General features: G+C 35.5%; 2 protein-coding genes across 4 annotated transcripts; one reads left to right on the forward strand and one right to left on the reverse strand.

Moving 5' to 3' along the window:
- Positions 1 to 3,208: 3,208 nt before the first annotated feature.
- Positions 3,209 to 10,010, forward strand: LOC307167152 (uncharacterized protein). Of its 3 annotated transcripts, XM_079886101.1 has the most exons (11): positions 3,237 to 3,499; positions 3,970 to 4,091; positions 4,182 to 4,206; positions 4,287 to 4,333; positions 4,450 to 5,054; positions 5,741 to 5,846; positions 5,936 to 6,082; positions 6,166 to 6,226; positions 8,279 to 8,442; positions 8,525 to 8,608; positions 8,784 to 10,010. In XM_079886101.1, exons 1-11 carry the CDS (start codon positions 3,313 to 3,315, stop codon positions 8,802 to 8,804), a joined length of 1,569 nt encoding a protein of 522 aa, XP_079742227.1. In that variant the 5' UTR covers positions 3,237 to 3,312; the 3' UTR covers positions 8,805 to 10,010. The 3 variants fall into 3 exon arrangements, with proteins under 3 accessions (XP_079742228.1, XP_079742227.1, XP_079742226.1); XM_079886102.1 differs by lacking the exon at positions 4,182 to 4,206 and having other exon boundaries at positions 3,209 to 3,499; positions 4,268 to 4,333; XM_079886100.1 differs by lacking the exon at positions 8,784 to 10,010 and having other exon boundaries at positions 8,525 to 8,670.
- A 6,682-nt stretch (positions 10,011 to 16,692) lies between these two features.
- Positions 16,693 to 20,875, reverse strand: atf5b (activating transcription factor 5b). The gene is made up of 4 exons (XM_079886106.1): positions 20,738 to 20,875; positions 19,769 to 19,988; positions 18,371 to 19,502; positions 16,693 to 18,163 (listed from the first exon to the last, which is right to left on the reverse strand). Exons 3-4 carry the CDS (start codon positions 19,495 to 19,497, stop codon positions 17,977 to 17,979), a joined length of 1,314 nt encoding a protein of 437 aa, XP_079742232.1. The 5' UTR covers positions 19,498 to 19,502; positions 19,769 to 19,988; positions 20,738 to 20,875; the 3' UTR covers positions 16,693 to 17,976.
- Positions 20,876 to 24,493: the final 3,618 nt, after the last annotated feature.

Genomic DNA, 24,493 nt, shown 5'->3' on the forward strand with positions numbered 1-24,493 from the left:
GTGTGTGTGCGTGTGTGTGTGTGTGTGTGTGTGAAACCAACATGTGAACCCTCATAACACATAATTTCAAGGTCAATAAACAGGCATTGCATAACAATTTTTTAAAAAACATTAACTTATCCGATACGAAACGATATCCAGTTAGATGGAAATGTGCCAAACAGATAGTCTACACTGAAACTTGCTCCTGTGGTGATATCTTTTCACCTGTTCTGCTGACTAATGTTTTGTTAAGTAGACATTTATTTGTTCATGGGAAGGAATCGTTGATCTGATAAACTTGGTGTGATCTTTGCAGTCTTGAAATGGCATCATTTCTTTCATGTATCAGTAAAGCGTCAGTCAAGTGTCCCTTTCACGTATCTATAGCACGAATGATATTTCTCGTATCATTTAGCCTATATGATACGCAGTTTTCGCGTGCATATGATACGCACTTTATGGCGTGTAATATGCACGCCCTCCTCATCCCTAATCCTATACCAAGGGGTTTACAGTGCGTATCATTTGAACGCAAAAACTCATTTTGGCGTATAAATGATACGAGAAATATCATTCGTGCTATAGATACGCACTTTCATGAGATCGTGTTGGTATTTTTAAACCTCAACTAAACCAGTCATTTAAATCAAGGATAAGCCTAATTGTTATAAATAATTTAGAGCTATAACACTGTGATTAAGCATTAACCCAATAAACGTACAGAACAGCTAACCATTTCAGAAAAATATAAACTTTGCAGTCTCTGTTTTAATGGGCCTAAACGGTGGCATACTTCCTCTTTTGTGAATAAACAGCAAATGGTTTCTTGCCAGGGATTTTTTAAAGCTTATCTTGGTTAAACACTAGCTTTCCGTAAAAGGACGGGTCCAGTTCTTCCAAGGAAAATGGTAACCTGAAATTCCCTTATTCTTCATTTAATAAGAAGTTGAGTTTAATATCTCCCCCTTATCTAAAAAAAAAAAAAAAACTAAACACCAGGATGATAAATACATAATGACTAATGTCCAAGAAATGAATATTCAGAGGAGTGGTCAACCGATTTCTGGGTCTTCCTTCCTATCCTGATTATGTTGGAAATTTCTTTTAACACTTTCTGAATGTGTGTATCACATGGAAATATGAGTTGAATAAGTTCATAAATCTTTGAAAAACAGTTTGTCAAATTAAGGTCAAGTTAACGCTCAGTATTTTCTGACTTATACTACAAGTGTGGGCTTGTGCTAACAATGTAGCCTATACAAGATTAGGTGACAAGATTAATTATAGCTCCAACGTTATTGTTCGTGGATCCATACGTTGTCAGCAATGTGGCATGCAGATCATCGATACGCATCCATGCTATTCACACATCTTTCTCAGACAGTTCTAAACTCAGATACTTTTAGATATTTAAAAGTAGATATTTGTCAGATTTTTTTTTTTTTTTTTTTACAATAAAAAGAAGTAGAAAAAGACCACCTGCCCCTCATCGTTATCCATTATCAGGGCTTCAATCAGGTGTTACTTGATATATTAGGAATTTGTGCACAAAATAGATGTGAGATAGCAAAGCACAAAACCGTTTTTTGCTAAAGAAATGCAACATTGAATTGTAGACATGAAGATGTGTCACCATGTTATGCACCAACCATATTACTATCAAAAAAAAAAAAAACAACAAAAAAAAAAAATCGGTCAAATGACTGAAATCAGTCAAAATGATCCTTTCAATACTCTAGGCTAAATTATGTTCTAGAAGGGGATAATCTTAAAATGTTATCTCCGATGAAACTATATATAAAAATAATATATATCATCTTTTTAATTATGTTTATAAGCACTTTACCTTAAAAGATTGTTACAGTTTGCAACCTATATCCTAACATAGGCTATATTTATATTGATTTAGATTAAGAAGGCACAATGGAATTTTGAATCATATATCATAGATTATTAGATGATTTCTAACAAAAGACACAAAGGTGGCTTATACCGTGGCGTCTGCAAGGCAGTGCAGCACTGCCACCTAGTGTTAATACAGCGTTCATTGAATTATTAATTAGAAATCGATGTGTTTTTTGTTACATAAATCTAATCAGTTACAATAGCTATGACTAAACAATATCATACGATGATTCCTGTCTACTGGGACTTAAAAAATGCACCAATTAATTATTGTGAATTAATCTGCGAAACATAGCATACTATTCAAAGTCTTATTTCTTCTATTTTCCATTTTTTATGATCCAGTACAGGTAGCCTATTTGCCAGATGTAAATATGGATTTATAAGGTGAATGCATTTACCAAACAGTAGCGGCACCTGGGTCTTAGCGCTAGCTTTACGATTTTTTTGCTAGCTTTATTTTTTATCGCAGATCAACACACCAGACACACTTTTGGCAGAATTCTAATGTCATTGTGTTATTAAGCCTGAGGGTGGCGCTCTAATGATGACTGACAGACTGTAGTACATTCATCAAAGATTGCTACTAGTAGTGTACTAATAGTAATTAGGTAGTAAGTTGTGTAGGAATTCCAGAGAAGAAAACAAAGACATGTATTTTCTCAGAACAAACTCAACAGAACTACTGTAGTAGGCCTAGGCATAAAGGCTACTCACATAAGCACTTTTAAACTGAAGATTTTACACTATACAGCTGAAGCGGGTTTGTGTGTGTATGTTTGAGTGTCGTCGGTAGATGTCAGTGTATGATTTAATATGGCACGCAGAGCCAAATGGAATCCAGAATCCTCTTGAGTTTGTTTGACAGTCCAAACTCCAAACTTGAAGGATGAAGATCCCACGCTGCTTTTCAGTGATTAATCATTTTTAAAGTTTATAATTATAAAGTTTTACGCCGCAAAAGTTTGTCAGGATGTGTATATTTTCCTCTGCTTTATTAAGGATATTGCTTGATATTATTTACAGGACGAAAAAAAAAATAGTTACAAAATTAATGTTTTTATAAGCCTCAGAATAGTTTAGAGGTTAAATGGAAGATTTAGGCTATTTATATTAGACCTATATTATTATTATTATTATTTTATTATATTTTGTTAATCAGAACTGAGTTAGTCTACATATGATTTAAGAGCTCATCTTCGACTTAACATCTTTGCTCCACATGGGTTCACTGTTCTCTCATGGTAAAATATATATCCAAGATACTTTGACTGCCCCGCCTCCTCAAGTCAGGTAATGAAAACACATCGTCTCTTCCACTACACACCTGTTGAATGAGGACTAGCAGCCCATTACTCGACCATTTTATGTTTGTTATCATAAACGCGTGGCACGTTCTAATCAGCTTTATAACCGCATAACAGGATGGTGAGCAGTCAGGTAGAGGCCACCGGGCGAGATATATTGCCTGAAGACACCGAACGCCGCGACTATTCGTGCGACGAGTCACCGCTGCCAGCAGAAACTCCTTCTAATGGAAGTGGGGCGAATCTACGGATAACGACGCAGAAACCGTCAGAGGACAGTAACGCCAAGAAGAGCTGCCAAACAGGTGGGCACAAAATATCTCCTGAACAATGTCCAGGAGAAGATTAATCATTGTGACCCTACTGGGTTTAAGTCTATCCAGCCTAAGCTGGTGTGCTCTGCTGGTCTTAGATGGTTGTCTTATTACCTAGCTAGGCCTATTTCTATCTAAAACCATCAAACCCGTCTTAAATTGGTTTAAGATGTCACAATCATTTTGACATAGGCCTATATAATAAATGTTATATGTGTGTGTGTGTGTGTGTGTGTGTGTGTATATATATATATATATATATGTATATATACATCCATATATCATAAATTAATTCCTTGCTGAATTTTGATTCAGATGTTTAATTTTTAATGGGTCTGTGTGCTGTTAGATCACATTAGGTATGTTCCATTCCAGAATGACATGGAAAAAAAATTAAATTTATAGCCTATATTTTCAGATATAAAGCCCTCTGCTTCTCTAATTGTCCTGTATTCCTTTAGGACTGAAAAAACACAAGTCCACATCTGAAAAGAAATACCTCGGAGTTAGAGTGAAAATGCCAGTACGGGACATTCTCAGAAATATACGGATAGCCAAGGGTATTGACCATAAAGATCTGCAGGTATGATTATGTATCTGATGATGTTTCTTCTTCTATTTATTTACAATCACATTGAGGCATGTTGATCATGGTCTGACTGTATTTTTTTAGGGAAAAAAATCTAAGGCATCTAAAGGTAAGGTTGTAATATGTAAATGTTAGCATGATCATTTTAACCTCATTACATTTCTAATTAGAAATATCTTTGGTACAAAGGGGACAAGAAACGAGTTACCACAGGTGGAAACCGGAGAAATTTTCTGGTGAGTGACGTCTGCAGAACTATAGGTCCTTTTTTTTGGGGGGGGGGGGGGGGGACTTTTTTGGATTGGTTACCTGGTACATAGGCTGATTGTGAGAAATATTTTGTCTGCTACAGAAGAAACATCAAACAAAGGGTCTTGAAGAGCTTGCTATTATAGTAGAAGTGTTGGAGGAGGATCTTAAGACCTGTCAGTCATACAGATCACCAAACAAAACCCATTCAGCGTCATACTCTTCAGAGTTCTGGGTTGAAGAAGCATCTCAACCGGGTTTGATGAACACATACGGTCAGGAGAATGAGATACCTCAATCTCCAAGCTACTCTGTACCCTCTGAAACCTCGCCTGTGCATTCTGTGTGCAGCTCTTACCCGTCCCCAACTTACAGCCAGGGTACCGATGTCTTCTTTGGGAATCAGGAAGAATATAGCAGTTATGAGTCCGATAATTACAGGTATGATGATCTAAATGGAATGAGCTGCTCTGCTGCAAACTCATGCGAATACCAAGTTCCCTTCCCACAAGAATCATTCCATGCAAGTCCCAACCCAGAAGTCTGGGAGGTCTCTCCACAAAAGATGAAGTGTCCACCATGGCCACAATCTCAGCAGGAGGAGTGCAGCGGTATGACCTTCTTCTGTACTCAAATGGAAAGAGAGGAGAATCTGCTGAAGGAGATATCTGACCAAGAGCTTCTTGCTGTAGACAAAAACGGAAGGATGTAAGATCATTTTACTTTTCAAAAACTCACTGAAACCATTGCAGATGGTTTCTTCATGCAGATTCTAATGGGTAATCTTTCAAAGTACGGCTGTAATTTATAAAAATGAAGAAAATGCACAGTTTCTGAAAATAATCTTCAAGTAGCAAGAATTGCAAGGGTACTTTTGTAGTGCCACCTTTATCATTTGAAACTTTTTATGAAAAACAGAAAGAACGAAATTGGGTCACCCATCGTTGTTGTCACGTTCAATAAGTGGCTGCATTAGTTTTCCGCTCACAACTTTATGACAAACCCCATTATTAACTCCTCAAGCAGGGCAGAATAAAAGAGATGAATGGCTCGCATAGGAACCCGGTTGAAATTTGAAGCATTTCGGTACCGACAAAAATGGCACAGAGGGTCTTTAAACAAGTCCTCTCGCACACAGAATTAATTGGAACAATGGTAATTGATATGACCTTACACATAAACCTGTCAAACATCCTGAAAGACTACACCAGTTGAAATAACAACTATGTCAGACTCATTAAAAGATGATGCGTTGTTTACCTTTCCGTGGAATAGGCCAATAGAACTCCACCTATTGAACACAGCCGTTTACAATTAGCAATAGCTTTTCCCTGACACTGAAAAGTGAACAGATCATGCAATGGAAAGTGACTGCTTTCGTGCTCTCTCCACAGTCTTTTACACAGAGTTGTTGAGGAGGGAAAGAGATCCCTTGTGTATGTTATTGCCAGAAGGATGATGGCTCTGAAGAAACTAGATATCAAAGATTCAGAGGGAAAGGTGACAAACAATCATACATGCATATTCTCTGAGTGTCAATCACTCAGCAAACACGCATAAATGTTGCATGGGCCTGTTTTTCTTCCTAGACTGCTCTTCATCTTGCTGCACAGAAGAATCAACACTTCATGGTGGCTGATTTGGTGTCACTTGGTGCAAATATCAATGCGAAGGACCGTTATGGAAAGACATGTCTCCATCTCAGTGCAGAGAATGGATATATTCGAGTCTTGGAGGTAAATTTATGTGGTGCTGGAATATTAGCATACAGATCCCACCTCTAAACATTCATTCATGCTGTAAATGTCTTTTTTGTCAGGTCCTGAAAGGTTTAATGAGAACTGGCGTATATGTTAATTTGGAGGAAAGAGATGCAAATGGTATGTTCAGTTTCATTTATTTATGCTAATAATGTAATTGTGCGTTAGGGGACCAGTTATTATTTCCCCATTCATTTCCATAAATGTCATCCAGATTATTCGCATTTTCCAAATCTTTTATGAGGTTTTGCCGGAGTAATACTGTGGCTTCAACCTTAGAAAGAATCTTGTAGAACTAGTCACAAACTTTGTCGTTTCATAATCCTGTTGTGAAAGTATGTTTTGTAATCAGAATTTACATTACAAAAGAAAGTCTTAGAAGTGATGTGGTTTATTGGTTAAAGATCTGGGGCCGTATTCGCAAAGAATTTTAAGGCTAAAAGTAGCTCCTAACTGGCGAATTAAGGAGCAAATCCTAAAAATAATGGGCGTGTCACTCGTAACTTTCACTCGTAATTTTTTTGACTAAGAGTAATTCACAAAGCAGTTTAGCCCTAAAAGTAGCACCTAAGTCTGGGACAGCTTAAAAGAAGTCGAGAGGACTCCTAACTCACTAAGACCTATTCACAATCCGCTTTTTGTGGCATTTCACGTTGCGATGTTTTGAAATGCGTATGCGGCGGCTGCAGGAGCTTCCAATCGCGAGGGAACAATTTTGCATTGTAGGCATAACTAGGGATGCAATAACGCCACCAACAACAACCAAAACTAGGCTACTCATTGCATGTAAACTAATTGTAACGTTTCATTGTGAATCAAATTAAAATGTTCTTCTCTTTGCAAACGTAGGCAGAGGCATATAGTGACAGATTAATTCAATAATGTTGCAAAGATATTGCATCAATCCATATGTTTCATTAGGCTACTAGGCTATTTGTTTTGCCTTACTCTTTATTCATTTAGGCTATTTATTCAGTTATTCATCATCTTCCGTCCTTCGCACTACTTGTGTAGCGCACGCATTCTCAGATACTCTCGCATACTCATCATCGTAGGGGAGGTGTTTGGAATCATTCCCGCGTTACAGTCATCAGCCAATCAAGGTGGTCACTTCAGTCGAGCTCGTGCATGAGTAATGACGTCATCCATAGCAACGAAGACTCACTCTTAGTTTGGGAGTTGTCATTTTTCTTTATTAAGAGTAGGTCTGAAAGGCGTTGTGAATAACTTTTAAGAGAAAACTCCTAGCTAAAATCTTTTAGTGCGATTTAGGAGTTGTGAATACGGCCCCTGGGCTAGTAGCTGAAAGTTTGTTCAAATTTTGTGCAAATGAATCAATTTTAAGAAAATGTACCAGCTATAAATTATTTCTTAAATTGTGCGGACATACGTTTTTGGCCAGCCTGTCATACAAAGAAATTAAGAATTATGTTGATTATGTTGTAGTTGAAGCAAAGTCCAGTCTTTAGTTTAGTTTCCTGTGAGCTTTTTGTTTTGTCTATGCATTTAAAAAAAGCCTTTTTTGCCCAATAATTTTGTCAGATGAATTCCTTAACTGAGTTCATTGTTTTGTTCTTCATCTATCTATCTATCTATCTATCTATCTATCTATCTATCTATAAAGTAATGTATTTTCCTCATATTTTAATGGTTTAATCAAACTTGTAGGGTCATTAAAAACAATATCCCCTCCAGACAGCAGAATTAATATTGGTCAATGGCACTTTTTGTCTATTAATTCATCCAGAAATACATGAAACCTTATCATGTAGTTTGGCATAGTCTTTTATTATTATTCCCTTGAAAATAAATATTTAAACGATGTGTGTGCGTGTTAGTTTTTATATACCTATTATCAATTAAATTATTTTAATGACAAGGCAAGGTAAGTTCAGGTTGTAAAAAGTCATATCACGCATTCTTAGATGGTCACTTCAGTAGAGCACTTGTATGTCAGATGGAAAAACTGCAATGGCAGGTTCTTGCGGTTTACGGGATTTAACATGTTGTATTTCTTGCTAAAGTTACCAGACAAATAACTTTGGATCCTGGCCATGAGCTTTCACACATTGAATTTGTTTTTGATCAAATTACATGCTAATCGCCAATTGGAAGTGTATTTCTAAAGCATGTGAAGAGAACAGGGATTTATGGGTGGTATTTTGTTTGCAGGGCTCAGTGCGTTGCAATGTGCAGCTGTAGCTCTTAACCACACTGTGCGTGAACTGGAGCTGTACGAATCTGCAGGCCATCTTAGACTGCACACTCTTCGCAAGGAGCAGATGATGGAAACGCTCGAGTGCCTTCTTCAAATGGAATGCTTTATACATGCTCCGGTGAGAATGACGTACATGCCATTGCCCTGACATAATTCACTTGCGTAGGAGTTTCATTCGTTTTTTTTTTTTCTTTATATAGGAACATGCTCGCCTCAATACGATGAACAGTGTTGATTCCAAGCCGTGTGGACAAGCAGCCTTCTTTCAGTCAAATAAAATCAAGGTGAGAGTCATGTTTAATATTAGATGACTGATGTGCTATGAGGACAGGAGTGTTTGAAATGGTGTTAAACTGATGCACTTAACCTGTTACATTGCACGAATATATCTGACATGTTTTGTTCACGGCACAACTTCTTAAACCATGTGGTTATTGAATTGTTTTTCTTGTTTTTCAGGCCATCAACAACATGATTTAGAAGTGGTTTGGCTTCTAGCATGAGTTGTTTTCTCTGCATGGCCACGCAGTACTGTTAACTGACGGTAAATGTTTTTGAGTGAATACAAGCTTTAACCTGCCAATGAAGACAATATGTACATGTATATACACACACATATTTTAGTTATCAGTTGCTTTTTTTTCTTTCTGTGGATACTGAGAAAAGTCTTCAGGGCAAGGTAAAGCTATGTATTATGCAACCATACATTTTGTTAAGTGCTCAGGTGAAAAGTGAGGTGTTTCGCTGTGCAAAAACACAATGGTTGCTCAATAGCTGGTTTCCATGAAACTTCCACTGTTAGTTACGTTCGAGTAGCAAAATGTTTTAAAAAGAAAAAAATGTGAAAAGACCTATGAGTCTGTCGAATGCCACAGTTCCTATTCACTCCAAGAGTAAATAGTTGTGATATTGAGGAGACTGTCATGATTACATATACTGGCGTACAATAGCAAAATGCAGAAGCTGTGCCAACAATGGAACTGATTTTTATTTTTGTTGAATTTGTACACTCCATTTCTCTGAATCTAGGAGACACAATTTTGACAGAATGCATTTTGCTTTTGCACAACAATATATGTTGATGTTTCCTAATAGCTTTTTACAACAATATACACCTATTGCTGGGTTTTAGTCTCCATTTTACAAAGGTGTAAGTGAATTCTGATGTACACTATTGTTCAATAAGAAAAGTCAGAAAAAATATGATATATCAGCAAGGACGCCTTAAATTGATCAAAAGTGTCAGTAAAAACTTGTAGAATTTTACAAAAGATTTTTATTTCAAATAAATTCTGCTCTTTAATGATCAAATAATCCTGAAAAAAATAGCAGTTTCAGCAAAAATATTAAGCAGCACAACTCTTAAACATTAATAATAATACAATAGTCAACATTTGAAGTAGATCAATTATACATACATTTTTAACAATACCGTTCTTGTCTTAGGACAACTTTGAACTTTTTTTGATCCACTTCAAATGGTGACTACTTGTAGTTTCTTGAGCAGACAGATCAGCATATTATAATGATTTCTGAAGGATCATGTGACACTGAAGACTGGAGTAATGATGCTGAAAATTCACTATTAAATAGTAAATATATAAAAACTCTAGTAATTTCACAATATTACAGTTTTACTGTATTTTTTGATCAAATAAAGGCTGCCTTAGCGAGCATGAGACTTTTAAAAAAAAATAAAAAAATTATGAATTACAAGGTATATGTTAGTATTTGAGGTGAGAAGCTTTAAAATATTCGTAATTAATTTTACAAAAAAAATGCTCTTGTGTAAGCAAAAGCTGTCCATTTCTTAATGTTGTATTTTGTATTAATGATAAGCCAGTAATACAGAGTCATGAGTGTGACCCTGATTTAAACTTTTCCTAAAGGGATAGTTCACCCCAAAAAAAATAAAAAAAAAATCTGTCATTTACTCACCCTAAACTATAGGAACCTGTTCCAAAACTATATGAGTGTCTTTCTTCTATTGAACACAAAAGAAGATATTTTGAAGAATGTTGGTAACCAGACAGTTGATGGACCCCATTGGCTTCCATAGTATTTTTTTCCTACTATAGAAGTAAATGGCTACCTGATTACCAACATTCTTCAAAATATCTTCTTTTTAGTTCAACAGAAGAAAGAAACTCGTACAGTTTTTGAACACCAAATGGATGAGTACATGAAAGATTGTTCATTTTTGGGTGAACTATCCCTCTGATAGAATGAAAGTTATTTGTTTTGGGGATTGGGTACAATAAGGTGTTTCCAACAACATTGTATTTAGCATATTTTTGTAATAGGTAACAGTTATATTTAGTATATCTCAAACTGTTTTACATTATTAAACCTGCACCATGTAACACAGTTAATGTTACATGGGCACATAGGGGGTGATTCATATCTTGCATAGCAAAAATATTATGGGTGCTGTATGTATATGACATATTTAGGGCTTTGTTTATGCTCTATTGTAAAGTGTACCAATTATTTTATCTATTTTTTTATTTTTTTTAACATGAATATGGTTTTAAAAACAAAATAGACACATAGCATATTAATGGGAGCGGGTATAAATTAGAAATTATAGCTGCAATTTTTCTGTGAGAGATACTTTGATTATTCATTTGTGGTCATCTTTCCAAACTTCTTTTAATTATAAATACTTACAGTTGCAATCAAAACTATTCAACCCCTGTAGACTGTAATAATTTACAAATGTACGCTTTTCTAAATATACAAAGTTTAACAATTGCATCTATAATAGTTTAGTGGCAAATTAAGTGTGATAATGTCAATATATATTGTAATGCTTTTGAGTTATACGATTTTAATACATGTCATAATTATTCAACCCTTATTCAACGCTGCTGTTTTTAAGTTGTATGGTATTGTACAAAATTGTTAAAACATAATTAAGCCTTTAACAAAACGTCTCAGGTTACGCTGCTAACCATGGTTCCCTGAGAAGGGGAGTGAGACACTGCGTCCCCTAGAGGACACTATGGGGGAATGCATGAAGTATGGCAAGGAGATGCAGTGTCTTATTCCCCTTAATCTGAGACTTTCCCTTTCCCTTTTGAATGGGAACTCGAACTCGCTCTACAAACTGCCCAGGAATGCGCCAAAGAGCTCAAGATATAGACCCTTAAACCAGTGGTCTCAAACCGGTTCCACGGAGGGCCTAGTGTATGCAGGTTTTCTCTTTTACCTTGAACCAAACTGATTGAGTAGGTCACTAATTGGTTAAGATCTCCCCTCACCTGGTAGTCTAGGTCTTAATTGGGCACTAATTGAAGGGAAAGACCAAAAACCTGCATACACTAGGCCCTCCGTGGAACCGGTTTGAGAACTCTGCCTTAAACCATAGAGGGTTTGCGAGTCTCGAGCGAAAACCCCATCCATACCTCTAGAATGGCACCACAAGAGAGCTTCCTGCTTAGAATAACCCCAAAATCTGGAGGAGGAAGCCACAGCCTTGCACGTTCACTTAAGCCGTGTGCACACTGTGCGATTTTGGCCACGATTTTGCTGTCTGAGACAAATTTCGCGAATCCTAAAAGATTCCTCTGATCCTAGGCTAAAATCGGAAGTCTTTGATCGTTAGTTTGACATGTTCACCGACAGCCGATTAATGCGATCAAATTTTTACCTCAGGCGAAATTCTGGCAGTGTCAGAAGATTTGACTCCCAGTCCTGCAGTGTGACTTCTCCTACGACAACCGTCAAATTGTCTTCGTTTTTCAAGACTAGCCATGACCAAAATTAACGTTAGAGGTTTCTTTGTAGCCACCATGTCAATCCTGCGTGTAATGCAGTTCACTGTCACCGAACGTGTCATTGATTGATGATGTAAAACTCCAGACAAGTTTTCTTGCATGCGTCCGTTTTTAACGCGTCTTAACTGCCGTACAGTCTGACATTGACAACTGAGATCTTACAGTGTGACTTGACTTACAGCGATGATCATGTTCGTATATTCTGACAAGCAACAATCATAAAGGACTATTATAAATCGTAAAGTGTGCACCCGGCTTTAGTCTGCTTTAAAGTCACTTAGGAGCAAAATCTTGGATTCAAATAGCAAGACTATGTCAGAACTTCAGGGTCTAATGCAAGCATGTATGAGAAACCCTCTAAAAGTCAGCCCCAGGGATCAGGAAGTGGGATCAGGGATGGGAGGAGATTTTGGATGGGATTCCTGTTTTTTCTCCTTGACTTTGGACTGCTCTGAGTGCTTCCATCTCCATAGTCAAACATGGAGGTGGTCCAGTCTTGTTATGGGTGTGCTTTGCTGTAGCATGAAGTAGAAATCTTTACTGCAGTACATCCGAATCTACTTAAGCTTGGTTCATGGATCATTCCTAGAATGTTCTTGACTGGCCCGTACAGTCTTCAGATTTAAATCTCATTGAAAACATTTGGTGGAATTTGAAGACCAAAGATTATCAATGATCTGGAAGCTTTTTCAAGTGAGGAATGGGCCAAGATTGCAATAGAGCGGTGACAGAAGCTTCTAACAATAAGCGTTTATTGGAGGCTATAAAGAATAAAATATTCTGCAAAAAATTTGACATTTGTGGGTTAAATAATTTTATATATGAATGTTTAGAGCCATTCAGTTTTCATTTTCATCAACATTACGTTCTCAGAATCACTCAAATGTGTATTAATAAACTCTCTATCATAGTTTACTAATGTCTTTGTTGAATTGTTACCATAACATTTCATTATCAGCAGCAAAATGTCTTGCAGGTTGAATAATTTTGATTGCAACTGTTTGTATGTGTGCTCATATCAGTTAATAGTATATAGTGTAAGTTAGGGTGCATGTGAGTTTATATTGGACATTCTTAAGCCAATTAAATACATCTTTTTTTTTTATTGATGTGGCAAATTCTTTATTGAGGATAAAAGCGTAAGTTATAGGACAATTTATTTTTAGTATTTTTTTTCCTAATGCATGTTGTTTCCAAGTAAATTACCTGTCAAGTGCTGCAGATAAAGTATGAGGTCACAAAGGCCATACTTTCACAATTCTGATTTATTGCTCAATGTGGTCAATGTCAAATTCGAGTGTGAGCTGATGCACAAAAGATTTATAATAGACGGCATACAACATGGAGGACACTGAAGTCAGTGCATTCATTTATAAGCTGATGTGCTGCGAAAAGCCGTTAATTCGCAGGCGAAAAGAAGATGAGGATGAGAAGACAGTTTTCTGAACGTTATATATATATATTTTTATATATATATATATATATATATATATATATATATATATATATATATATATATATATATATATATATATATATATATATATAACAAAAACAGATCTGAGTCAAATTTTATATGGGACATTTTTGCCTGCAGTCTGGATGTAGCCAAATTGTCAATGATTTGTGGAAACAAAAGTCGTTTGGCCATGTCTGCGATTTTTTTGTATTATTGGTATTTGGTGTTATTTCTGTATTACTGTGGGAAGAGGCGTTTTCATAAACTTAAAATATGAGTTTTTGGACTCCAATCAGTCTTATCTTGTGCAGATCTGTGCCAGAGGCATTTATGGGGCAGGTTTGTACAGATGAGATACCAGTGTAATTATCTTGTTGCTTTGTTGTTTTCATCTTGACCCTGTTAGAGAGAGAGAATAAGTCTTGCTTTAAGACACAGTCCCTGTTACATATACATGCTGATGCTGTTTGGGAACAAATAATAAAGCTGTTATATTTGACTGCTGCTGTTTTTGTGTTTTCATGCAAGTTTTTGCAGTAACTTACATTTTTCTCCTTAGCGAGTTCATGAGAGTTCACAAGAGATGACTGTTCTGATCTTTCAATTTAAGCTCACTGACTGGTTGATCCGGACACAGCTGGAGCGGAAGAGTTTCACTCAATTATGACTTTTAAGTCATTTAGTCAATTATGACAATCAAGGCTGTTGTGTGACTTTGATTATAATGTACAGACCACTTTGACGCTATTTTATGTTTCTTTTGCATCATTTTTAGATTTTTCATTTCATTTAATTTTTAGTTTTTTTTACTTTTGTTTCGTTTAGTTGCTAAGGTAACATTTCTAATTTAATTTGAAGTTTTATGTTTTCATCAAATATTTGTATATTTTATTTCATCTTTATATCAATTAACGGAAACTAATTTTTAATAGTTTTAGTTAACAATAACAATTCTGCTTTTGAAAGCTCCAGTCCCCAGCACAAAGTTTTTCTGGTACTGATGATAGAAATATGTACATTTATGGAATGACATGAGGGTAAGTAAATGATGGCAGCATTCTTTGACTGAACTATCCCTTGCCAAATTGATAAGAATCACTTTTACCTGTGGCAATGGTAGCTTACTGTTGAAGGATTTGTGGGGTGTGTCTCTTTGAAGATGATTTTCTTATACACCTTCAGGCTCAGTCAGCTGGAAGGTAAACAGACTGCTGAGTGAAATGCCCTTTGCCTTGAGGGCCACAAGTTAACGCCTCTAAACTTCTCACGCACACTGTCTCAGCTTGCATTCCCCAGCTGCGTTTCTTCAGAAGTCAAGCTCTGGAGCTCTAGAAATAAAGACGACAGGTGTGATCTGACACTTGACTCGAGATTCCAGAAATAAAATGTTGTAAAATTTCTAGTAAATGGTGTGCTTGAAATTAAACATGAATGATGGAGCTAATATTTAATATATAAAAAAATCCACTATGTTCTTCTTTCTCTGAAAATATTTGCACTCCTCCATTTTTCCCTCTCATTATTTTAGAGAGAGAGAGAGAGGGGGGGGGGGGTATTATTCAAAGATAATGTGAAAATATTGTTCAGCTAACTGTATGTTATGGTTTTGCACAATGCTTGGTTTGCATCTTCAGATTTAACGAGCGAAAGACAGTCAAAATATCAATCAAAAATTTGTTTGCAATTATTCCTCTCTCTATTTTTTTTGTATGATTATAGAGAAGTCAAAGGACTTAACACTTTGCTTCAAACATGCAAGGGAGGAGTATTAAGACACCCCAATAAGAACTAATAAATAATAATATATTTAGATATGATATCATTGTGTACATGATGATGTTGCACCATCCATACGTAAAATAATAATAAATATATATATATATGAAGTGCCATCTGAAAATTTCTTCTAGAATGGTCATTTTTATAAAGCTTGTATATTTAAGCTCAGTAATTTCACTTAAATGACAATTAATAGGTCATTTTCATTGCCATTAAAGTGAAATTACTGAACTTAAATATACAAGCTTGATAAAAATGCCCATTCTAGAATAAATTTTCAGATGGCACTTAGAGGCTTTTGCATCTGAACTCTTCATATATATATATATATATATATATATATATATATATATATATATATATATATATATATATATATATATATATATATAAGAAAAGAAAAAGAAGATAAAGGGGTAGGCCTACAGTAAACTTGCCCCAACTATAATCATTTTCACACACTAAGACGGTTTATTTGATTCCTGATTAGCTTTTGGATATTAGTGACAATCCTGTAATATGAATATAAGAAAAAAAGTTATTTGCGTGATATTTAAATAAACGATCCTGTTAGTATGAGATCAGATCAAATTTTAGGAGCAATTTATGCAGAAATTCAAATGGTCACATAATTTTTCCCGTAACTGTAGCCTATGATGTTCATAAACAATTGTAGGCTAATAAAGCCCAGATAGCAACTGAGTCTGGGCCAAATCTGGCGTACATTCGGCACTTGCTTCTGAGCGCTGTGATCTAGACTGAAATAAACCGGCAAGGTTTCTCTCACTCACCAAATAGAACAGGAACCCCGTTGCCTGCCGTCTCGTTTATTCCTTTGATGCCATCGTGAGGCCACACCACACATTACAACCAGCTGTCGTGTCTAATGTGCTATGAACTCATAATTATAATGGGTTATAATAATGAAAAGCTAAGAATACAGCGTTTCAGTTTGCTGTCAATTTTCTGCTCAAAAACAAAACATTTTGCAAGCACATTAGCCTGAATATTGAAAATGTAAATATGAATAATTAATAAAACCAGGCCTATTTAATGACAATAAAAAATACAATAAATGTTAATAAATCTATATATAGGTAACAGTAATAAAGAGGAAAAGGTGGACTGCCGAATTTATTATCACATAGCCTATACGTGAATTTTTTCATATCAAATAAAACGTTAAAGCTTTTCATTTCAAATAAATGCTAAAGAAATGTAAATATGTTAGTTCACCAGCTGTAAAGTATAGGTTTGTATTTTAAAAAGTATAAAACGTATTGAAAAACATGTTTTTGATCGTTTTCTAATGCATTTTCATCAATCAAAAATTACTGAAATATTTTATTTTCAGTGATGTTTATTTGCTGATATACTTTTTCTTTGAACATTTATCAGCATAAATATTCATTTATATCAGCAGGTGTAAACAAGCAAAATAATTCTTCATCACAATATTCATAAAATATTTAAGAATCATTTATTGACATTTTAATCAACCAAAAATAAGAATTACTGCACAATATAATTTGTATTTATTAATCAAGTGTCGGTAGATTCTGAAACACATTAGAACCTGCAGAAATAAATGCATTCAGATTTGCTACGCTTGTCAGTTTTCAGAGGCACAGTATACTACTGTAGTAATGTGCACCTGTTCAAAAATGTTGAAATCATTCAAATTCTTCAGAATTTTAAAGTCCTGTATCAAATGACAGTGATTGTTTTCCGCAAACCTGCATAAAAACAATCTATATCTCATACGGATTACACATTAATAAAAATAAATAAATAAAAAAAAAGAGCACATTTTTAAAGCACTATGTTAATGAGAATTAAACAAATGGGCGAAATAAAAATTCTACATATTGTCATAATGCACAAAAGCATTCATTTCTTATTTGGGGGGTCATGCAATAAATTGTAACCCAACATGCTTTTCGATGTATTAGACATGCATTCCATACCTGAGCCAAAAAAAAATCAGTCATTAATATACTATAAACGTTAGTTTAAAATATATTTTAAAGCAATTTAAATATCATTGCAAAAGCACTATTTCTCCTGTATTCTATATATAATTACATGAGATATTTCACAAATAAAGGAGAAATAAGGAAATACATGAAATTATAAAGCAAAAAAGACAACAAAAAATTTGTGACATTTTACATTGCAGTGCTTTGCATTATTACAGTATTAGTAAGAATTCCGACCATGTCACTACATTATTACAATTTCTCATTATGTTGTGCTGTTGAGTAAGCATGATATTTCATGATAAATAAAGAACGGAGCAAGCCTGTACAGAAATCTTATTTTGTACACTAAAACAATGTAATGTCCCATGTGAAATTCATTCAAATCTTGATGGGCAGCTTTTCATTAAATATATCGCTGTAAATTCAAATACCAAGCAAGGTCATTAGAATGTATTCAAGGCTATCATCACAGTGCTTCAGATATTATGCTCTCAGTTTCATGAAACCATGCGGCTTTCGCTTTGGAAAAACAAAACCATTTTAATACATGAGCTCTTGGTTTTTTTGTTTGTTTGAGGTTCACTAACTATTCGGAGCATAAAAACATGCTGTCAGAGCCTGGTAAAAGTGAAATGCTGGTAAGAGACAGAGGTTTAGGCACTGGAATCCTCTTTTAAGCGCTGACTGCGAGCCTTGTAGACTTCAATCAGGAGATCTTTCACATACTGAATCTCTCTCTCTACAGATTCTGCTTTGTCCCGAAGTTCTCTGTTCCGCCCTTCCAAACCATGAAGCTCCTCCTCCAAACAGTCCTGCTCCGCCCTCTTACGCTGACGGTACCTATTGTTTTTATGGCAACATTTGTGGAATAAAATAGCATGGTTCAGCTTTTCTGCTCGTATGATCCACAACAAAAAACATGCTTTCTTAATTGACTTATTTTTATTAGCTCATGCAATATTCCAGCGCTTTCATTTGACTAACTGACCAAGGTGACAACTTTATTTTTATTTGTCCCCAGATTAAAAAAAAAAATGGCTACAGTACCTGTGGGCAGCAGACTTGTTCTGGTCTCTCTTCTTCTGCTTGCGTTCTCCATGGTTTCTCTCCAAACCTACTTTAACATCTGGTTTAAACACACACTGACTTTCCCGTGACCTTTGTAGTGGCTTCTGGACAGGCAACTCCAAAGAGGACTCAACACTGTCACCGGACAGACATTCAAAGCTTTGATCCCCAAGGCATTCATGGTGCAAGTAGACATTATTCTGGATATCAACAGCCCCAGTTCTGATTGGCTGATCGATTTCATTCATGTAGCCGTGATATGGCTCTAAATTGGCAGTAATCTGATGAAAGTAACACTCGGCTACTTCGGATTGTTTATACGGCGGACAGCTCTCGCTCTCGGAGCTCTGCAAAATCGGCATGGCAATCCCGTCGTGGCCGAGCATCTTCATCCCGTGGCTCTGGCCCTCTCTCCTGTGGTGGGGCTCCAGGGACCCACCGAGATCGTAACTTCTCATCATCTCCGCTCGGTAAAACACGTCTTCCGTGAAGCAACTTTTTTCTTCTTCCTTCAACAGTAAAGCACATTCTCGAACCTTCTTTGCGCTGCCGTGGTTCTTTGCGAAGGATTTGTCGACAGAGCACTGGTCAAAACCCAACTCTGCGTAACCTGAATGAGTCCCTTTGAAAGTCCACGTTTCTTTCTCAAACACCTCCACATCTTTACATCCGTTTGCTGATATTCTTTGGCTATTGCAGTGTGTCCGAATGTAGCTGTAGGGGCTGGGTCTAGACATTTTCGGTCGGCTCATAGAGCCCCCGCAGAAGCCTCGTAGGTCGAGCTCTCCAGTCCCCAGAGACACCAGCCTGGGATTTGTTTCAGGTTGGTTAACATTATACGAAGCGCAGGGTAACTGATAGTATGACTGCGTAGCCATAGCTTGTAGGCTTTTGTCACACTTTTGCCATTTTTCCAATTTCATAGGTGTTGATTCATACAGGTAATAATCCTCCAGTTGAGCCAGTTCTTCTTTAAGAAGAGTGGTCATAACCTCCAAGTCGGAGGGCATTTGGACGTCATGCTCCAGAGGTGAGGGTGGGATAGAGGAACCAGGAGAGGATTCCGTGGAAGCTGAGTTTGGGTAAGCGTCAAAAGTTTTTGTCATCCAATCTGTTGAGAAAAACAATTCAGCATTATTTCAACATACAGATGGAATATCTCAGCATATGCATGGTTGCAAATCTAACACTGAACTACGAATATCTATATATTTTCCTGTTAAACAATACATGCAAGTAGCGATAAAAAAAAAAAAAAAAGATGAAACGATGTGGATGACCAAAATATTTGCTTTACTTACTGTACGCCATTAACACATACGCTGCAGTGTGGTTCCCACCAACAATCGGACAAAATAAAAGTGCCGTACTGCTTACCAATTTAGTCCTCCGTCTGTGCAGACTCCTCCCTCCGCCTATGATTGGCCTTCGTTAGCCAGTAGGAAAGAGGGAGCTCTTAAGCCGGCTGTGCAAATGAGGGGAGTATTCCTGGGAATAATCAATGCCGCCACAATTTCGATTGAAATGGTGAATTGCGTACAACGCATGAGAATCGGAGAAATGCCTCATACAGGAAAAAGATGTGAAAAACTGAAACCTATATTAAAATTAAAAAAACATGTAAAAAGCACTTGTTAATTCAGTTTTCCAAGTGTCAAAAATTTGAATAAAAACCAAACATTTCATTTTCCCCCCCCAAAAAAGATGCACAGTTTCATAGACTATCATGAAAATGATTAATTAAAAAAATATATAAGTTAAATTGACTGAATTGATAAGATAGAGTGCAATTTATCTAATAATTTAAATAATAATAATAAAATCTAAACCTAATGAATATGACCTTTAGCTAGAGCTCATATAGTATGCTGTAATATGATGCCTCTAGTCAGGTTCAGTGCCAAATGTAAAACAGAGGCTAAAGTAAAGTCTTAAAATATTAATTTCAAAAGGATTTTTTTTACAGTTTAAAATTCAAATGCATGTTTATACTGTAGAAATGAAAACTTAATTTTAAAATATAAAAAATCTTATGATTTATAAATCCACTCAGAAACATCAAAAGGTCAAAAGTGCCTGAAAATAGAGCCTTACACAATATTGTTCAAAAAGAAGCTTGTGAGCAGTACAGAAAATATTTAAAAAAAAAACAAGTTAAGCAATTTCTGCATTTTTAAATGCAATTTCAAACAAAGCTATAACAAATGTCATGATGAAAACTCATCTCTATAGATTTCTGCAGGTTATTCTTTAGTTCAGAAACTCTGAAAACTAGTTAAACTGAGATTTACACTGTCACAGGAAGTTGTAGCTCATATAAAAGTCTGAATGGAAGTTGACACTTACTCCATCGTGTTGAGGTGGTCAGGTCTGAAGAGCTTCTGTGAGCGCAGGAAACCGCAGTGGAGGAGCTCACGTTTTCAATTTAGCAGAACATTGTCTCACTCTTCTTCATTTGATGTCGAGACTGATCGGTCACACGATAAATCGTTCAAAAGTTTTGGAGAACAGAGGAGTATCACGTCAAACCAAACACTAACCGCATCACACGAGTTCGTATCCATCCGCCGCCTCGCCCCTCAGCGTATAGTCCAATTCGAAACGGGACAAGTTCAATCCGAACTTCAGCCTCGAGTCCACAAATCAGTCATTAGAGCTATGTGATTTCCCGCTTGATCTCGAAGAAAGTCTGCATACGCGTTTTATACGTGTATTTCCTTTCCAAATGTAGAGGGTAAGTAAATCCTGATGATTATTAAGTGGGTCCAGTTGGACAAAACCAGACTGGATGTATATCTAAGCACAAAATCTAAGCACAGAGACCCATGTAAAGCACTATTTAACCACATGCGACGAGGAAGGACACTATATTACACTATGGAGATGTAACTCTTGTTGCAGCCCTGTTGCATCAGACCTGCTGGAATGTTGCCCGAGTTGAAACTTTGTTGCCACATTTGTCCTGATCCGTTTATGCTTTGGACATGTATAATGAGGTTTCATCTTTAAGACCATTGTTTGCAAAGGAGGAAAAAAAAAAAAGTCAAGACTTTTGCTGTGAAAACTCTCATTAGCTTGTTTTGATTTGCACCACACTTCCATTTCTGTATAACTGAGACCGGGGCTAGTTGTCACACTGAGAAGTTGTCACACTGAGTTGTCACAAAGGCTGTATCTCAGTAACAACAGGATTTTGATTCACAAGTCCAATTACAAGAATGTATGTGTTGCTCTAGCTGTGGTTTTGTATGTTGGTTTTAAACATCAAATCAGTCTTAGATTGTGTTTGTGTGTGTGGATGAATTCTGCCCTCCAAACTAAAATGATAAAATTTTATTTTATTCTGTAGCAGTTGAATATACATTCAGACAGGTGTCAACTATAGAATGAAGGCAGATTTTAACGGAACTGTTCTTAGGGCAAAGGTGTCTGGTTGGGGCTAGTTGTCACCTTTATTTTTAATCGATAGGCGATGTATGTTGGGGTCAGTAAGATTTTAAGATGCATTAAATTGAACATTTGTACACTGATTCATTTTTTTTTTTTTTTCAAATAAATGTTGTTCGTCGATCTTTATTAAAGAATCCTGAAAAAATTATCATGGTGTCCACAAAACTATTAAGAACAAAATTGAAAAGAATTGTTACAGCAGCAAATCAGCATATTATAATGATTTCTAAAGGATCATGTGACACTGAAGACTGGAGTAATAATGCTGAAAATTCAGCTTTGTCATCACAGGAATAAATTACATTTTAAAATATACTCAAAATATAAAACAGGTATTTTAAAGTGTAAGAATATTTCACAATATTGCTTTTTTCTTTTTTTCCTTTCTTTTTTACTATATTTGTAATCAAATATAGGCAGAGAGCATAAGAGACAACTTGCTAAATTATTACAAAATCTTACTAACCTCAAACTTTTGAATGGTAGTGTGTATTTGTTTCATTTAAAAAAATTTTTTTATCTTTCATGCATTTTGCATCTCATAATTGTTTTTACTGCACATTTTATTGAAAAGCTTAATTTAATTGCAGGTTTCACTGTGACAACTTACATCATATAGCGCTACAGCAATGTATATAATAAACCTTTTTTTTTTTTCTTGGCCATTACCGGTGGAAAGGTTCAATGGCTGTTTGAGGGTTGTGTCTATATAGAAATAATTCCAGCTTAAGAAATATTCACTGTTGTAAAAAGTACCTCTTGCCGCATTCTCCTTAATTCATTTCCACTGTCACAGTTTCCAATAAAGTGTAGAAAATAGAAAAATGATAGTTATGGTATTCTGATGCATTATTATCTACATTAAATTTAGTTCAACTAATCTTTTAGTTTAAAAAATTGTGAATTTCTAAAGAATGAATTTTTAGATCACATATCTGACATTTCAGTTTTACTCCATTACCTTAACACTCAGATACGACCTCATGCTTGGATTCATTGCACACTTCTCGCTGTGTGAAACTAATATAACTGACTGAACCTCCTTTTGTCCTGTTGCCAAGTCAAAATGAATACTGCTCTCTCTGTCTGCTTTTCTCACCCTTTTCAAGGTTTTTTGATCATCTTCAATTTTACAATATTTTTTATTGCAATGGATGATCAATCTGTATATGCACACAAGACTTTCAAAATGAATATTTCCTGAGTGCATCATGTGTCTGGATGAAGTTTATTAGCATGTCCTAAATGCTCATGTAGAATATGTATTGTATATAGTAAAATATGCATTATAGAATCATGTGTTTTCTGAAAGAGAACGAGGTCATTCTCAGATTCTGAGTGCCCACATCTATCAATGACACTCCACTGCAGACTGTAGTGCCTTTCACTTTTGTCAGAGGAAAATCTTTTTATGTTTAATTTGTTCTTTTTAGCAACTTTTCCCATTTCTTATTTTATTTCATTCTTTGTGATTTGTCATCATAACAACATTTGCAGTAAGAATAGCAGTTTTGTGATATCCATCCTTGCTTCGCTGCCATGAAGACTCTGGTACATTGATAAAGGTTACACCATAATTTCATCACCAGCTTGCAAAGAATCCTGCCCCCATTAATGTTTTATGTTCTATCTGGGGTAACATTAGAAATGCACACATGGGTTGTAAGAAATTCTGTTGCTAAGGTGCCAGTTATACTCTTATATCTGTAATTAGTGGGAAATTATGATAATTTTTCTCTTTTTAAAATAGCGTTTAAATAAGAGAATATATCAAGGCTGAGTAATCAGTCTGTGAGATTTTGAGACCTGAAGGTGCTGTGGGAGTGTGGTCTGTTTTCCATAGGATTTACTGTATTTTGAAGGGTTTGATTTAGAAAATATGGGGTTTAAAATAAAAATATTTTGCTTATCGCTGTTTACAATGATAACAAACACACACACAAAAATCAGAGATTATTTTATTTCATCAGATATGACAACTGCCATCTCACTATTTTATATAGTATGGACAGACACAGAAGTCTGACTTTGTGCAGACAAAATCTATTTACCATATACCAAGCCAAATGAGTGGCCGAAAAAAATGTCACCAGATTGTTTATTTTTTATTTTTGCCTTTTAGCTTTGTATATAAAGGTAAAAACCTTTATTTTAATATTGACCTCTAGAATAACACTTGAGGCAGTTTCATAGTTGCCACTGGATGGAGGCATTTACAGACATACATTTTTACTCCTTTTGAATTTCAAAAGTGCACATAGTACTCTAAAACGTTTATTGTACATAATCTTAATCAGTTATGGTGTGTTCTATAATTGCTGTAAAACAAGGAAATGCTAGTACGTCATGTTCTCAAAAACTCGGCAGAGGAGGCATTTTTTTCCCCTGCACTCATATTCATACTATTTTACAATAATTTACTGTAGGCTACTTATTATTTTATCTGAATTAGAGATATATCAACAGTAACCTAATACAGCTAATACGATAAGGTCAAATGGTAAAAGTTACCCTGTTCTGTCTGATTTCTGTACTCAAATAATTTTTTTAATGCATTTTATGTTTTATTTATGATGTAATTATATAAATATATACTGAGTAATATTAATTAACAACATAATTAGGTTAGGGTTTGGTTTAGCGTTATTTACC

The sequence above is a fragment of the Squalius cephalus genome (genome assembly GCF_949319135.1).
Source record: "Squalius cephalus genome assembly, chromosome: 11".
Lineage (NCBI taxonomy): Eukaryota > Metazoa > Chordata > Actinopteri > Cypriniformes > Leuciscidae > Squalius > Squalius cephalus.

Coding starts and splice junctions, on each gene's coding strand:
- LOC307167152 (XM_079886100.1), top strand. CDS start 3,313: ATGGTGAGCAGTCAGGTAGAGGCCACCGGGCGAGATATATTGCCTGAA. Junction 5,055..5,740: donor GTAGACAAAAACGGAAGGAT/GTAAGATCATTT, acceptor CTCTCTCCACAG/TCTTTTACACAGAGTTGTTG. Junction 5,847..5,935: donor TCAAAGATTCAGAGGGAAAG/GTGACAAACAAT, acceptor TTTTCTTCCTAG/ACTGCTCTTCATCTTGCTGC.
- atf5b (XM_079886106.1), bottom strand. CDS start 19,497: ATGACAAAAACTTTTGACGCTTACCCAAACTCAGCTTCCACGGAATCC. Junction 18,164..18,370: donor AACAAGTCTGCTGCCCACAG/GTACTGTAGCCA, acceptor TAAAAACAATAG/GTACCGTCAGCGTAAGAGGG.